Source organism: Rutilus rutilus (assembly GCF_951802725.1).
Source record: "Rutilus rutilus genome assembly, chromosome: 4".
NCBI lineage: Eukaryota > Metazoa > Chordata > Actinopteri > Cypriniformes > Leuciscidae > Rutilus > Rutilus rutilus.
In genome coordinates this window covers 48,077,029-48,095,302 of record NC_140212.1, presented here as the reverse complement: position 1 = coordinate 48,095,302, position 18,274 = coordinate 48,077,029, and the positions used below count along the sequence as shown (strand labels likewise).

The window sequence follows — 18,274 nt, the reverse complement described above, 5'->3', positions numbered from 1 at the left end:
AAAGCATGTGGTCCAGATCGAATAACTGCTGAACATTTGAAGCATGCTAGTCCAAGGATCCCAGTGTTACTTGCTTTGTGTTTTACAGTATTTTTAAACCATGGCGTGTTACCTGATTCTATGATAACAGTGTTACTAGTGCCAGTAATTAAAGATAAAATGGGTAAAATAACTGGGACACAAAACTATAGGCCAATTGCATTGGCAAGTGTGATCTCAAAAGTATTTGAGCGAATCCTCATGGATAGGCTCAAAGAATATTTAACAACTACGGATTATCAATTTGGCTTCAAAAGTAAGCATGGCACTGATCTATGCATATATTTACTTAAAAAAGTAGTTAGTAAGTATAATGTACATAATTCCACAGTTTTCGTGTGTTTTTTAGATGCATCTAAGGCATTTGATCGAATTAATCATACTAAGTTATTTATAAAATTGCAAGAAAGAGAGGTTTCCCCATATCTGATAAGAATTTTACATTTTTGGTAGGGCTGCACGATTATGAAAAAAATCATAATTGCCGATTATTCCCTTGAAATTGTAATTGCGATTATTAATTACGATTATCACAATTTACATTGAATATATATATATATATATATATATATATATATATATATATATATATATATATATATACAAATATTATTATTATATTATTATATGTTTACTTAAAAATTGTGAACACACACACTGTACCCCCTTTACTTAACATACAGATAAATTGTAAGAATATGACTAATAGTAAAGACTACTAAGAAATAAACATTAGGCATAGATGCTAAAGCTATTAAATAGCAGTCCCAAACTAGCTTTTGTTAATATTAGTATGAGCCACCATTAAAACGTCATTAAAAATAAAAAAAATAACACAAAGTGAAAATAAAGTGGCATTTTGGGGTTAATATTGAAACGACAGTTACCATGGTGAATACACAATATTAACAAGAACTGTTAATGAAACATGGAAACTGCTCCTGGTGAATAGAATGAAAATCATCCCTGCATGCAAATCCTTCTCAGCTAACACACGACGTACCAGTAAAGTGATTTATTGGTATTTTAATTTTATTTCGTGACTTACTAATTTACAACGTAACAACGTTGCATGCTCGTAGTTTCTTTTGCACTTTATACAGAGCGCGTGCCGCCGCATTTGCGCATGTAATTGAAGAGTGTGCATTACGAACACAGTAGCCTATAACGGCTGACATGACAGGAACGTCCGTTTTTCTGAGGTGAAAGACTTTTTATTTCGGCATACACATACGTCGCTGCCTGGTAGTTACTATTGTGCTGGGTTTTCTGAAGTAGTTGTGATTCGCCTCTTATAACATGCTCTAAATGCATGCAGAGTGGATTATTATTATTATTATTTTTAATCGCGGCTTTGAACGATTACGTAATCGTGGCATCCATAATCGTAATCGCGATTAGAAATTCGATTAATTGTGCAGCCCTAATTTTTGGTATATACATCAAACCATAAAAGTTCAATGGGGTAAGAATGTATCGGGACCCTTTTATATGACGAATGGGGTTCGGCAAGGGGGGATATTGTCATTTGTGACATTCGTGACATTAAATTTATTATTAAAAAGAGTGTTATCATGATTGTTAAAACCAAATTGGACCTTAAGCTAAATTTTCCTTCTTTTTATATAGATGACCAAGTTTTAAATATGGTAAATAAAGTAAAATACTTGGGTCACATCATTAGAGATGATTTATATGATGATGATGATGATGATGATGATGATGATGTGCAGCGCCAGTGCTGTAAGTTGTACGGGCAAGCTAATATGCTGGCTCGTAAATTTTAAATGTGTACAGATGATGTTAAAATAGCTCTATTTAGGGCATACTGTACTTCTCTTTATACAGCCCACTTGTGGTGTAAATATGCTAAAGCTAAAATGAAAAAGCTCCAGGTGACATTTAATGATGCCCTAAGAATTTTGCTTAAGCTCCCAAGGTGCAAGCCAAATGTTTATCTAATAATCTAATCTAATAATGTACCCACTTTGAATGCTGTCTTAAGGAAGTGTATGTATAATTTCACATGTCAGTGTGATACAAGGTATTTTTCCTGTTTATGGAAGCACTGGAATGAAAGCTTGTATGTCTTTTAAATTTTGTCTGTTGTTTGTAAAATGTAGATTTGTATGTATTTTTCTTTTTCTCTTTTTTATATGGACCCATGGGTCTGGAATAAATAATAATAATAATAATAACCATTATATATGCTACCACTTTATAAAAAGGTTCATCAGTTAACATTAGTTAACTAACTTAGTTAAGATGAACTGAGAATGAACAATACTTCTACAGCATTAATTAATCTTAGTTAATATTAATTTCAACATTTACTAATATATTATTAAAATGAAAGTTTGTATTTGTGAACATTAGTTAATGCACTGTGAACTAACATGAACAAACAACAAACAGCTGGATTATTACTAACATTAACAAAGATTAATAAATACTGTAACCAATGTATTGCTCATTGTTAGTTCATGTTAGTTACTACATTAATGTTAACTAATGAACCTTATTGTAAAGTGTTACCATATATATATGTATGTGTGTGTGTGTGTGTGTGTGTGTGTGTGTGTGTGTGTGTGTGTGTGTGAGAGTGTGTTTGTGTGTGTTTTAAATGCATTCATTGATTTATTTAACTTTACTTTTTTTCTTGTTCATGCAGAATGAAGAACTCGAATCAATGAAAGTAAAATTGCATCTTCCCAAAACAGCAGTTTGATACTTTCTGATCATTTGTGATACACGACACATTCATATTCAGCTCGTTCAATATAACATAAGTCAATTTTAGATGTATGATTTTCTCACAAGCTGTTCAGCAAAATAATAAAGGTGTGTTTAGATGATGAATACTATTTAAACTACTGTATTTTTCAAAGTATTTTAAGTATTATAAAAATGCATGCAGAGCATCTTAAGACCGAGCCAAATGTTTTAGTTTATAGTCGTAGTAATTGTAGATAAAGGGTCAAAGTTTCACTTGAACGCATGATTCTTTACATTACTGAACAGGACTCTTGGCTCATAAGATGATTCTTTTTTCTTGTTGTGAGTTTGTATTTTTCCCAGTCTTCTGGAAGCACTCCTCCAGTGGACACCTTATTGATGATCTCTGCCCTCTTCCTGACCTCCATTAAAGACTGAACGCGATCTAGAAATCCAGGCTTGGCTTCTTGTTTCTCAGACTCGATCATCAGATCAATGTAGTCAGGAGTGGACAGAGGATTGGGCTTGAGGGCGATTTCCTCCAGACGCTCCAAAGACTTTTGAGATCTTTCAATCAGTCTGGCCACAATATCCTGGACAACCTCAAACTCCTTTTCAAGCTCTTCAAAGATCTTTTCTATTGACATGACCTGTCCATGTGCATCCTCATATCGCCTTTTTAAATCCTGATAGGTTTGCTTTATCTTTTCTGGGACATAAGTCCATTTGTATTTCTGATTAAAGTGCACATTCCAGGCACACTTTCCTGGACACACCGTACACACTCCATCTTTCATGGCATTGCACCCATGTCTTTCACTGTCATTTGCAATTCTGCATGTGTCATGACATGTGAAGTGACACTTCTGGCAGTTGGATAAGTAGTAGCCATTTTTGTTTTCGATCTGTTTTGGGACAGTTACTTCTATTTCATATTCAAAATCCTTGTTAGCCTTCATTTCCGCCTTGTGTTGCTGCAGAGCTGCTTTTGTCTTCTTGAGTTCATCCAGTTTCCTCAGACCAACATTGATTTGGGGCTGAAGGCCTTCCACATGCACTTCTAGATGCTGTCGCTCTTTCAGGACTTCCCGTGTCAGAGACAAGCTCTTGGTTTGCATCATGTTAAGGGATGCAAAGAATTTTTCCATGCTAAAAAATCCCAGCTTCCAGAACATTTGGTCAAAGTTTGCACCGTCAGCCTTAGATTTTCCAGATGTGTTATTGGTAGCAAACAGAGCAGAGTTGTTGAACTTGAAGTGAAGTGGCTCTCCACGCTCATTGGTAGAATAGGGAACCCCAGACTCTTTGATGGCCTCGAGAACAGGAGGTGTTTTTCCATCTGCAAAGGTGACCATCATAAGGATGTTTTCAGCAATATCTTTACCAAATATGGAAAGAATGGAGTCAAAGATGTATTTCTGTGTGGGCGTCAGACGGGCAAGTGAAGCCTGTACTACAAAACACACGGCATCAATGCGGTCGATCCCTCCACTGGCAGAAAAGAACTCCTGAATCTGCTTTGTGAGTTTCTGGTCTTGTGAAATTCCTCTGGTATCACCGAAGCCTGGTGTGTCCACAATGGTCAGAGAATATGGAACCTGGAAACCATTCATGTGATTGATTTGATATGCCGTGATCTGCGAAGTCTGACTTTCAGCCTGGGATTTCTGCTTCCCTTCATCTATCAGCACAAACCGGAAGTCATCTTCCCATTGCACTCCCAGGATGTAGTTGATCATGCTGTTAATCAGAGTGGTTTTTCCTGAACCTGTGGCTCCGATCATCATGATGGTCTTGTTCTCTTTAGTGACGTTTTTCCCAAACGATCTTCTTCTGCAGAATCCATCACGGTTCTTCCACGCTTCAGACAGGTGGAGTTTAAACATGGGCAGGTTTTCATTGCTTCTATCTGCTATTTTTCTACTCCAGTTGTTCTTGATATCATGTACAACCCTTAAACCCTTTCCATCGCTGTGGTCTTTTCCCATGGCGCTGCTGCTTGTGTTTTCTCTTGATGTCTTAAGTGTGTCATTAACAGCAGACTGGCTCAGTCTATTTGTCTTCTCCTGATCTGTTTCCACTCGTGCTGCTTACAGAAAAACAATACAAAAGTGTGAACATCCGGTCATCAATACAGTATAATTACTCAGTGTTCACACTGTGTACAGCTGTACTGTACCTAGACACAATCTGATGTCTTGTGTGTACAGCCTAATCTTTACACATGCTGTCATGACACATTAAACAGTTTGGATATTTAGCTGTTTTCCAAAAAATACCAGACATTTTTAATTTCGAGATAATCTAAATCTTGAAGAGAAAATAAACAGATAATGAAAAACAATAAGAAGCTAGTAGGTGATTTTCTGGCTTCTTGCACACCTTGATAATCCTATTACAATACAACTACAAACGTCCCAAGGAAATCCTACAGGAACACCTGAGTTTTATGGAGATGGCCGTGGCTGAAGGGACACACTGCCCGGATACTGTTTAGGGTTCGGACAGATTCTGTAAAATGAAATTACAGGACTTTAAGCACTACTTTTTTGGATTTCAAGGACTTCAATCAGCACTTATCAAACAATATCTTTATTTTATTTAAATTTTTTACTCAAATTACATGTATATGATATCTAATGTTTCACGTCATAGAGATCAATCCACTGACCAGCGCTGTCAGACATGTAAAATCCCCTTAACCATTGAAAGGATATTGAAATAAGGATATTGATATTTTTTCCCTATGAATATATGTTACTGTCACTGTTCATTCTGTTGCTCTATCATATTTTATCTTATAAATATCAAGCACATATTTATAGCAGCTCCAGCGAGGCTCAGTGCTGAGGATCGGGTCAGCGGTTCAGATGTTTAGATACCAGTGAAATATCAATTATTTAATCCAATTTTAATCCAATTTTGATACAACAAAAACTACCAGCCTAATTAATGTGAATTTAAAACATTATTAAAGACAAGTAAGCAGTCAGTAACAAAATAAGAGCAAATAATCAAATTACAAAAAGGACAAATAAATACAATAGAACAAAGAAAGGCTACAAATGAAATAAACAGTGTTTTTAGAGTTTTTCGGGTAGATCTAACAGGCACAGAAATATGAATAAAGTAATCAAATGTGAAATAATTGCATATTCATTAATGTATAAATTAAATATAGATGGATATTTTTGTAAAGTTGTAAAGGGTAGCCTATTTAGTCAAGAGCAGTGTGTGATTTATTTGTCCTTTGTTTGATTAACATTGAAACACAGCAGCAGGTTTATTAGACTGCTGCCCCTTTAAGACCGAACGCACGGAACCGACTTTGTTTACTAGGATACTCGCTAAGACAGACTTTTTTACATAATTTAGTGGAAATCAACAGACATAAAGAGTGTGATTATCATCTTAAGAAAAAACTAGAAAAAAAAGTTTGTTGAGACAAACTTTAAGTTGGCTTGAGAAAGCCGGACCAGAGAGTTTGAAGAAGTTTAAAGTAGTTAGAAGTTTAAAGTAGTTAGAAATTTGAAGTAGTTTGAAGTTTAAAGTAGTTTAAATTTTGATTGATAAATTAGTTAGAAAGAAAGAATAGTTAGAAAGAAAGAAAGAAAGAAAGAAAGAAAGAAAGATTAGGTAGAAAGATTAGGTAGAAAGAAAGAATGAAAGAAAAAATAAAGAAAGATTAGGTAGAAAGAAAGAAAGAAAGAAAGAAAGATTAGGTAGAAAGAAAGAAAGAAAGATTAGGCAGAAAGAAAGAAAGATTAGGTAGAAAGAACAAGAAAGAAAGAAAGAAAGAAAGAAAGAAAGAAAGAAAGAAAGAAAAAGATTAGGAAGAAAGAAAGAAAGAAAGATTAGGTAGAAAGAAAGAAAGAAAGAAAGAAAGAAAGAAAGAAAGAAAGAAAGAAAGAAAGAAAGAAAAAGATTAGGTAGAAAGAAAGAAAGAAAGAAAGAAAGATTAGGTAGAAAGAAAGAAAGAAAGAAAGAAAGAAAAAGATTAGGTAGAAAGAAAGAATGAAAGAAAAAAGAAAGAAAGAAAGAAAGAAAGAAAGAAAGAAAGAAAGAAATAAAGATTAGGTAGAAAGAAAGAAAGATAAGTTAGAAAGAAAGAAAGAAAAGTAAGCAAGAAAGAAAAGAAAGATTAGTTAGAAAGAAAGAAAAAGAAAAAAGAAATATTAGCTAGAAAGAAAGAAGAAAGATTGGCTAGAAAGAAAGAAAGAAAAATTAGTTAGAAAGAAAGAAAAAAAAGATTTGTTAGAAAGGAAAGAAAGATTAGTTAGAAAGATTAGATAGAAAGATAAGTTAGAAAGAAAGATTAGTTAGAAAAAGAAAGAAAGAAAAAAGAAAGAAAGATTAGTTAGAAAGAAAGATAGATTGATTAGTTAGAAAGAAAGAAGAAATATTAGTTAGAAAGAAAGAATGAATGAATGGTGGATTAGTTAGATAGAAAGAAAGAAAGAAAGAAAGAAAGAAAGAAAGAAAGACTAATTAGTTAGAAAGAAAGATAGATTAGTGAGAGAGAAAGAAAAAAGATTGGTTAGTTAGAAAGAAAGAAAGAAAGAAAGAAAGAAAGAAAGAGAAAGAAAAAAAGAAAGAAAGATGGATTAGTTAGAAAGAAAGATAGATTAGTTAGAAAGAAAGAAAGATAGATTGGTTAGAATGAAAGAAAGAAAAATATATTAGTTAGAAAGAAAGATGGATTAGTTCGTTAAAAAGAAAGAAAGATGGATTATTTAGTTAAAAAGAAAGATAGATTAGTTAGTTAAAAAGATAGATAAATAGATAGATAGACAAATAAAAAAGGTTTGAAGTTAGATAGATAGATAGATAGATAGATAGATAGATAGATAGATAGATAGATAGATTGATAAGTTCAAAATATAGATTTAGCCAAATATAGTTTACCATGATTTACCATAGTTTACCATGATTTACTATAGTATACCATGATTTACCATGTTCAAGTATGATTTACTGATTCAAGCATGATTTACCATAGTTTACCATGATTTACCATAGTTTACCATGATTTACCACGATTTACCATAGTTTACCATAATTTACTATAGTATACCATGATTTACCATGTTCAAGTATGATTTACTGATTCTAGCATGATTTGTCATAGATTACCATGATTTACCATAATTTACCATGATTTACCACGATTTACCATAATTTACCATGATTTTCTATAGTATACAGCGATTTACCATGTTCAAGTATGATTTACTGATTCTAGCATGATTTAGCATAGTTTACCATGATTTACCACGATTTACCATAGTTTACCATGATTTACTATAGTATACCATGATTTACCATGTTCAAGTATGATTTATTGATTCTAGCATGATTTACCATAGTTTACCATGATTTACCACGATTTACCATAGTTTACCATGATTTACTATAGTATACCATGATTTACCATGTTCAAGTATAATTTACTGATTCTAGCATGATTTACCATAGTTTACCATGATTTACTACGATATACCATAGTTTACCATGATTTACTATAGTATACCATGATTTACCATGTTCAAGTATGATTTACTGATTCTAGCATGATTGACCATAGTTTACCATGATTTACCATAGTTTGCCATTATGTACCACGATTTACCATAGTTTACCATGATTTACTATAGTATACCATGATTTACCATGTTCAAGTATGATTTACTGATTCTAGCATGATTTATCATAGTTTACCATGATTTACCATAGTTTACCATGATTTACCACGATTTACCACGATTTACCATAGTTTACCATGATTTACTATAGTATACCATGATTTACCATGTTCAAGTATGATTTACTGATTCTAGCATGATTTATCATAGATTACCATGATTTACCATAGTTTACCATGATTTACCATGATTTACCATAGTTTACCATGATTTACTATAGTATACCACGATTTACCATGTTCAAGTATGATTTACTCATTCTAGCATGATTTATCATAGTTTACCATGATTTTACCATAGTTTACCATGATTTACCACGTTTTACCATAGTTTACCATGATTTACTATAGTATACCACGATTTACCATGTTCAAGTATGATTTACTGATTCTAGCATGATTTAGCATAGTTTACCATGATTTACCATGATTTACCATAGTTTACCATGATTTACTATAGTATACCATGATTTACCATGTTCAAGTATGATTTACTGATTCTAGCATGATTTATCATAGATTACCATGATTTACCATAGTTTACCATGATTTACCACGATTTACCATAGTTTACCATGATTTACTATAGTATACCACGATTTACCATGTTCAAGTATGATTTACTGATTCTAGCATGATTTATCATAGTTTACCATGATTTTACCATAGTTTACCATGATTTACCACGTTTTACCATAGTTTACCATGATTTACTATAGTATACCATGATTTACCATGTTCAAGTATGATTTATTGATTCTAGCATGATTTACCATAGTTTACCATGATTTACCACGATTTACCATAGTTTACCATGATTTACTATAGTATACCATGATTTACCATGTTCAAGTATAATTTACTGATTCTAGCATGATTTACCATAGTTTACCATGATTTACTACGATATACCATAGTTTACCATGATTTACTATAGTATACCATGATTTACCATGTTCAAGTATGATTTACTGATTCTAGCATGATTGACCATAGTTTACCATGATTTACCATAGTTTGCCATTATGTACCACGATTTACCATAGTTTACCATGATTTACTATAGTATACCATGATTTACCATGTTCAAGTATGATTTACTGATTCTAGCATGATTTATCATAGTTTACCATGATTTACCATAGTTTACCATGATTTACCACGATTTACCACGATTTACCACGATTTACCATAGTTTACCATGATTTACTATAGTATACCATGATTTACCATGTTCAAGTATGATTTACTGATTCTAGCATGATTTATCATAGATTACCATGATTTACCATAGTTTACCATGATTTACCACGATTTACCATAGTTTACCATGATTTACTATAGTATACCACGATTTACCATGTTCAAGTATGATTTACTGATTCTAGCATGATTTATCATAGTTTACCATGATTTTACCATAGTTTACCATGATTTACCACGTTTTACCATAGTTTACCATGATTTACTATAGTATACCACGATTTACCATGTTCAAGTATGATTTACTGATTCTAGCATGATTTAGCATAGTTTACCATGATTTACCATGATTTACCATAGTTTACCATGATTTACTATAGTATACCATGATTTACCATGTTCAAGTATGATTTACTGATTCTAGCATGATTTATCATAGATTACCATGATTTACCATAGTTTACCATGATTTACCACGATTTACCATAGTTTACCATGATTTACTATAGTATACCACGATTTACCATGTTCAAGTATGATTTACTGATTCTAGCATGATTTATCATAGTTTACCATGATTTTACCATAGTTTACCATGATTTACCACGTTTTACCATAGTTTACCATGATTTACTATAGTATACCATGATTTACCATGTTCAAGTATGATTTACTGATTCTAGCATGATTTATCATAGTTTACCATGATTTACCATAGTTTACCATGATTTACCACGATTTAATATAGTATACCATGATTTACCATGTTCAAGTATGATTTACTGATTGTAGCATAGATAGATAAGGTTTGAAGATAGATAGATAGATAGATAAATAGATAGATAGATAGATAGATAGATAGAAAAGGTTTGAAGATAGATAGATAGATAGATAGATAGATAGATAGAAAAGGTTTGAAGATAGATAGATAGATAGATAGATAGATAGAAAAGGTTTGAAGATAGATAGATAGATAGATAGATAGATAGATAGATAGATAGATAGATAGATAGATAGATAGATAGAAAAGGTTTGAAGATAGATAGATAGATAGATAGATAGATAGATAGATAGATAGAAAAGGTTTGAAGATAGATAGATAGATAGATAGATAGATAGATAGATAGATAGATAGATAGATAGATAGAAAAGGTTTGAAGATAGATAGATAGATAGATAGATAGATAGATAGATAGATAGAAAGGTTTGAAGATAGATAGATAGATAGATAGATAGATAGATAGATAGATAGATAGATAGATAGATAGATAGAAAGGTTTGAAGATAGATAGATAGATAGATAGATAGATAGATAGATAGATTAGTTATTAGTTAGAAAGAACATAGATAGCTTAAAGCTTAATTGAGTATCAATGGCTTCTAGCAGTTTACATTAAACATAGTTCAAACAGACATGGACTTTTGGTCAATGAAAGTCTATGGGATTTTTATGATTTTTAATATTAATTTTTAAGAAAACCATAACTCAAATCAGTCTGAAAAGATATAGCACACCAAGTCAGAACAGTATGAAGGTCTGACCCGAGTTTGGAGTATGTAGCTTGAACGGTCTAGGAGGAGTTAGTGTCTAAAAATTTGCGGTCAGAAAAATAAGAAGAAGAAGAAGAAGAAGAAGAATAATAACTAGAAAAAAAAGTTTGTTGGACAAACTTTAAGTTGGCTTGAGAAAGCCGGACCAGAGAGTTTGAAGAAGTTAAAAGTAGTTAGAAGTTTAAAGCTAGAAGTTTGAAGTAGTTTGAAGTTTAAAGTAGTTTAAATTTTTATTGATAAATTAGTTAGAAAGAAAGAATAGTTAGAAAGAAAGAAAAGTTAGAAAGAAAGAAAGAAAAAAGAAAGAAAGATCAGTTAGAAAGAAAGAAAGATTAGGTAGAAAGAAAGAAAGAATGAAAGAAAAAATAAAGAAAGATTAGGTAGAAAGAATGAAAGAAAAATAAAGAAAGATTAGGTATAAAGAAAGAAAGAAAAAGATTAGGTAGAAAGAAAGAAAGAAAAAGATTAGGTAGAAAGAAAGAAAGAAAGAAAGAAAGAAAGAAAGATTAGCTAGAAAGAAAGAAAGAAAGAAAGAAAGAAAGATTAGGTAGAAAGAAAGAAAGAAAGAAAGAAAGAAAGAAAGAAAGAAAGAAAGAAAGATTAGGTAGAAAGAAAGAAAGAAAAAAGAAAGAAAGATTAGTTAGAAAGAAAGAAAGAAAAGTAAGCAAGAAAGTAAAGAATGATTAGTTAGAAAGAAAGAAAGAAAAGTAAGCAAGAAAGAAAAGAATGATTAGTTAGAAAGAAAAAAAAAGAAAAAAGAAAGATTAGCTAGAAAGAAAGAAAGAAAGATTAGCTAAAGTAGTTAGAAGTTTAAAGTAGTTAGAAGTTTGAAGTAGTTTGAAGTTTAAAGTAGTTTAAATTTTGATTGATAAATTAGTTAGAAAGAAAGAAAAGTTAGAAAGAAAGAAAGAAAGAAAAAAGAAAGAAAGATTAGTTAGAAAGAAAGAAAGAAAGATTAGGTAGAAAGAAAGAAAGAAAGAAAGAAAGAAAGAAAGAAAGAAAGAAAGAAAGATTAGGTAGAAAGAAAGAATGAAAGAAAGATTAGGTAGAAAGAAAGAAAGAAAAAGATTAGGTAGAAAGAAAGAAAGAAAGAAAGAAAGATTAGGTAGAAAGAAAGAAAGAAAAAAGATTAGGTAGAAAGAAAGAATGAAAGAAAAAAGAAAGAAAGATTAGCTAGAAAGAAAGAAAGAAAGAAAGAAAGAAAGAAAGAAAGAAAGAAAGAAAGAAAGAAAGAAAGAAAGAAATAAAGAAAAAAGAAAAAGATTAGTTAGAAAGAAAGAAAGAAAGAAAGATTAGTTAGAAAGAAAGAAAGAAAGAAAGAAAGATTAGGTATAAAGAAAGAAAGAAAGAAAGAAAAAAAGAAAAAAGAAAGAAAGATTAGTTAGAAAGAAAGAAAAAAGCAAGATTAGTGAGAAAGAAATTAAAGTAAGAAAGAAAAAAGAAAGAAAGATTAGTTAGAACGAAAGAAGAAAGAAAAAAGAAAGATTAGTTAGAAAGAAAGAAAAGGAAGAAAGGAAGAAAAAAGAAAGATTAGTTAGAAAGAAAGAAAGAAAAGTAAGCAAGAAAGAAAAGAATGATTAGTTAGAAAGAAAGAAAAAGAAAAAAGAAAGATTAGCTAGAAAGAAAGAAAGAAAGATTCGCTAAAGTAGTTAGAAGTTTAAAGTAGTTAGAAGTTTAAAGTAGTTAGAAGTTTGAAGTAGTTTGAAGTTTAAAGTAGTTTAAATTTTGATTGATAAATTAGTTAGAAAGAAAGAAAGAAAAGTTAGAAAGAAAGAAAGAAAAAAGAAAGAAAGATTAGTTAGAAAGAAAGAAAGAAAGAAAGATTAGGTATAAAGAAAGAAAGAATGAAAGAAAGAAAGATTAGGTAGAAAGAAAGAATGAATGAAAGAAAGATTAGGTAGAAAGAAAGAAAGAAAAAGATTAGGTAGAAAGAAAGAAAGAAAGAAAGAAAGAAAGAAAGAAAGAAAGAAAGAAAGAAAGAAAGAAAGATTAGGTAGAAAGAAAGAATGAAAGAAAAAAGAAAGAAAGATTAGCTAGAAAGAAAGAAAGAAAGAAAGAAAGAAAGATTAGGTAGAAAGAAAGAAAGATTAGGTAGAAAGAAAGAAAGAAAGAAAGATTAGGTAGAAAGAAAGAAAGACAGATTAGTTAGAAAGAAAGATAGAAAGAAAGATTAGTTAGAAAGAAAGAAAAGTTAGAAAGAAAGAAAGAAAGAAAGTAAGAAAGAAAGAAAGAAAAAAGAAAGAAAGATTAGTTAGAAAGAAAGAAAGAAAGAAAGATTAGTTAGAACAAAAGAAGAAAAAAAGAAATATTAGTTAGAAAGAAAGAAAAGTAAGAAAGAAAAAAGAAAGATTAGTGTGAAAGAAAGAAAGAAAAGTAAGCAAGAAAGAAAAGAAAGATTAGTTAGAAAGAAAGAAAAAGAAAAAAGAAAGATTAGCTAGAAAGAAAGAAGAAAGATTGGCTAGAGAGAAAGAAAAAAGAAAGAAAGATTAGTTAGAAAGAAAGAAAAAAGAAAGATTTGTTAGAAAGGAAGGAAAGATTAGTTAGAAAGATTAGATAGAAAGATAAGTTAGAAAGAAAGATTAGAAAGAAGAAAGATTAGTTAGAAAAAGAAAGAAAGAAAGACAAAGATTAGTTAGAAAGAAAGATAGATTGATTAGTTAGAAAGAAAGAAGAAATATTAGTTAGAAAGAAAGAATGATAAATGGTGGATTAGTTAGAAAGAAAGAAAGAAAGAAAGAAAGACTAATTAGTTAGAAAGAAAGATAGATTAGTGAGAGAGAAAGAAAAAAGATTGATTAGTTAGAAAGAAAGAAAGAAAGAAAGAAAGAAAGAAAGAAAGAAAGAAAGATGGATTAGTTAGAAAGAAAGATTAGATAGAAAGATAGATTTGTTAGAAAGAAAGATAGATAGATTAGTTAGAATGAAAGAAAGAAAGATATATTAGTTAGAAAGAAAGATGGATTAGTTCGTTAAAAAGAAAGAAAGATGGATTATTTAGTTAAAAAGAAAGATAGATTAGTTAGTTAAAAAGATAGATAGATAGATAGATAGATAGATAGATAGATAGATTAGTTAAAAAGATAGATAGATAGATAGATAGATAGATAGATAGATAGATAGATTAGTTAAAAAGATAGATAGATAGATAGATAGATAGATTAGTTAAAAGATAGATAGATAGATAGATAGATAGATAGATAGATAGATAGATAGATAGATAGATAGATAAAGGTTTGAAGATAGATTGATGGATAGATAAGGTTTGAAGATAGATAGATAGATAAGGTTGATAGATAGATAGATAGATAGATAGATAGATAGATAGATAGATAGATAGATAGATAGATAGATAATTAAATGGTAGTTTAATTGAGTCTAGGGCTTCAGGGAGTTTAGATTTGAGTTTTTGGGTTGTACACTAATGGGCCACCGTAGTCTTGGCTCAATTTGAGCGGTCTGCCATGTAAGTCTATGGGATTTTTATGGTTTTTAATATTAATTTTTAAGAAAACTGAAAGTCAAATCAGTCTGAAAAGATATAGCACACCAAGTCAGAACAGTATGAAGGTCTGACCCGAGTTTGGAGTATGTAGCTTGAACGGTCTAGGAGGAGTTAGAGTCAGAAAATTTGCGGTCAGAAAAAGAAGAAGAAGAATAATAACTAGATTAAAAAGTTCGTCGAGACAAACTTTAAGTTGGCTTGAGAAAGCCGGACCAGAAAGTTTGAAGAAGTTTAAAGTAGTTTGGAGTTTAAAGTCGTTTGAAGTTAGGGTTAGTTTAAAGTTTAAATTAGTTTGAAGTTTAAATTAGTTTAAAGTTTAAATTACTTTAAAGTTTAAATTACTTTAAAGTTTAAATTAGTTTTAAGTTTAAAGTAGTTTAAAGTCTAAATTAGTCTAAAGTTTAAAGTAGTTTAAAGTTTAAATCAGTTTGAAGTTTAAAGTAGTTTAAAGTAGTTTACAGTTAAAAAGTTGTTGGGGGTTTTCTAGTGGGTTGCTAGGGTATTCTGGGTGGTTGCTATGGTGTTGCTAGGCGGTTGCTAGGGTATTCTGGGTGGTTGCTAGGCGGTTGCTAGGGTGTTTTGGGTGGTTGCTAGGGTGTTCTGGGTGGTTGCTATGGTGTTGATAGGCGGTTGCTAGGGTGTTCTGGGTGGTTGCTAGGGTGTTGGTAGGCGGTTGCTAGGGTGTTCTGGGTGGTTGCTATGCTGTTGCTAGGTGGTTGCTAGGGTATTCTGGTTGATTGCTAGGGTGTTCTGGGTGGTTGCTAGGCGGTTGCTAGGGTGTTCTGGGTGGTTGCTATGGTGTTGCTAGGCGGTTGCTAGGGTATTCTGGGTGGTTGCTAGGCGGTTGCTAGGGTGTTCTGGGTGGTTGCTATGGTGTTGCTAGGTGGTTGATAGGGTGTTCTGGGTGATTGCTATGCTGTTGCTAGGCGGTTGCTAGGGTATTCTGGGTGGTTGCTAGGCGGTTGCTAGGGTGTTTTGGGTGGTTGCTAGGCGGTTGCTAGGGTGTTCTGGGTGGTTGCTAGGGTGTTGTTAGGTGGTTGCTAGGGTGTTCTGGGTGGTTGCTATGATGTTGCTAGGCGGTTGCTACGGTGTTTTGATGGTTGCTATGGTGTTGCTAGGCGGTTGCTAGGGTGTTCTGGGTGGTTGCTATGATGTTGCTAGGCGGTTGCTAGGGTGTTTTGGTGGTTGCTATGGTGTTGCTAGGCGGTTGCTAGGGTATTCTAGGTGGTTGCTAGGATGTTGCTAGGGTGTTTGGTGGTTGCTAGGGTGTTGCTAGGCGGTTGCTAGGTTGTTCTGGGTGGTTGCTATGCTGTTGCTAGGCGGTTGCTAGGGTGTTTTGGTGGTTGCTATGGTGTTGCTAGGCGGTTGCTAGGGTGTTTTGGGTGGTTGCTATGATGTTGCTAGGTGGTTACTAGGGTATTTTGGTGGTTGCTATGGTGTTGCTAGGGTATTCTGGGTGGTTGCTATGGTGTTACTAGGTGGTTGGTAGTTGTCACAGATGGTTACTATGGAGTCTTTACAGAGTTCTTAGCATGATCTTGGCATGATTTAGCACTTAACTAATCGCTATTAGCATGTAGCTATTTACTGCTAGCATGTGTAGCATGTTGGAAGTGCTGTTTGCAAGTATGAGTCAAAAGAGCCAAACCTCATCTCTATACGATGTTCTGATACAGAGATATAGGTCTTGCAAAGCGGTTGCTAGGGTACTCAAGTTTGGTTGCTATGGAGTTGCTTGGGAGCTGGAAGCTTTAAACTTAAGTTTAAAGTGGTTTGAAGTTTATAGTTTACGAGTTTTGAGTTTGCAAGTTTAAATGAGTGTAGAGTTTAAGTTTAAATGAGTTTAGAGTGTGTGTGTGTGTGTGTGTGTGTGTGTGTTCACACACACACACACACACACACACACACACACACACACACTCAGAGTTTATGAGTTTAGAGTTTATAAGTGTATAAATTGATGAGTTTATAAGTGTAAGAGTTTTTGAGTTTAGAGTTTATAAGTTTTAAATGAGTTTAGAGTTTATAAGTTTAAATGAGTTTAAGAGTTCAAAGTTTATTAATTTATGAGTTTAAGAGTTCATAAGTCTATGAATTCATGAGTTTATAAGTTAATTAGTTTATAAGTGTATGAGTTTAGAGTGCATTAGTTTAAATTAGTCTCAATGGCTCATATAGTATATAGAATGGCAGTTTGGTTTAGTCTTCAAGGTGTTTAGATTTAAATTTTTGTCGGTTGGTGAGTTTAGAACTCCCCAATGTAAGTCAATGGGAGTTTTTGAATGAGTTTTTCCGAGTTTTGATCGTCATTTTTAGGAAAACCGTAAGTCCGATCAGTCTGAAAAGATATAGCACACTTGGTCAGATCAGTTTGAGTGTCTGAGCCGAGTTTGGAGTATGTAGAGTTAAAGCTCTAGGAGGAGTTTGAGTCAGATTTTTTTCCGTCAAGAAGAATAATAATAACTAGATGCGAAAGTTCGTCGAGACAAACTTTAAGTTGGCTTGAGAAAGTTTGGACCGGAAAGTTTTTTGCTAGGCGGTTGTTAGGATGTTATGGGTGGTCGCTATGGTGTTGCTAGGCGGTTGCTAAGGTATTCTGGGTGGTTGCTAGGCGGTTGCTAGGGTATTTTGGGTGGTTGCTAGGGTGTTTTGGGTGGTTGCTAGGCTGTTTTGGGTGGTTGCTAGGCGGTTGCCAGGGTCTTTTGTGTGGTTGCTAGGCGGTTGCTAGGGTGTTCTGGGTGGTTGCTAGGATATTTTGGGTGGTTGCTAGGGTCTTTTGGGTGGTTGCTAGGGTATTTTGGGTGGTTGCTAGGCGGTTGCTAGGGTGTTTTGGGTGGTTGCTAGGCGGTTTTGGGTGGTTGCTAGGCGGTTGCTAGGGTATTTTGGGTGGTTGCTAGGGTGTTCTGGGTGGTTGCTAGGCAGTTGCTAGGGTGTTATGGGTGGTTGCTATGGTGTTGCTAGGCGTTGCTAAGGTATTCTGGGTGGTTGCTAGGTGGTGGCCAGGGTGTTCTGGGTGGTTGCTAGGCTGTTTTGGGTGGTTGCTAGGGTATTCTGGGTGGTTGCTAGGGTCTTTTGGGTGGTTGCTAGGCGGTTGCTAGGGTATTTTGGGTGGTTGCTAGGGTGTTTTGGGTGGTTGCTAGGCTGTTTTGGGTGGTTGCTAGGCGGTTGCCAGGGTCTTTTGTGTGGTTGCTAGGCGGTTGCTAGGGTGTTCTGGGTGGTTGCTAGGATATTTTGGGTGGTTGCTAGGGTCTTTTGGGTGGTTGCTAGGGTATTTTGGGTGGTTGCTAGGCGGTTGCTAGGGTGTTTTGGGTGGTTGCTAGGCGGTTTTGGGTGGTTGCTAGGCGGTTGCTAGGGTATTTTGGGTGGTTGCTAGGGTGTTCTGGGTGGTTGCTAGGCAGTTGCTAGGGTGTTATGGGTGGTTGCTATGGTGTTGCTAGGCGTTGCTAAGGTATTCTGGGTGGTTGCTAGGTGGTGGCCAGGGTGTTCTGGGTGGTTGCTAGGCTGTTTTGGGTGGTTGCTAGGGTATTCTGGGTGGTTGCTAGGGTCTTTTGGGTGGTTGCTAA

The 18,274-nt window shown here is 33.3% G+C and overlaps 1 protein-coding gene across 2 annotated transcripts in view; it reads right to left on the bottom strand.

The window, feature by feature from the left end:
• Window positions 1-2,703: 2,703 nt before the first annotated feature.
• LOC311289924 (uncharacterized protein) overlaps window positions 2,704-18,274 on the bottom strand; it is a 234,010-nt gene continuing 218,439 nt past the window's right edge. Inside the window, exon 5 of one of the 2 annotated variants that reach the window (XM_084408198.1) lies at window positions 2,704-4,843. In XM_084408198.1, the coding sequence (XP_084264324.1) occupies window positions 3,045-4,843 (1,799 nt within the window). In that variant the 3' untranslated portion in view covers window positions 2,704-3,044. The remainder of the gene's footprint in view (window positions 4,844-18,274) is intronic. The other variant, XM_084408199.1, reaches the window with a different exon arrangement.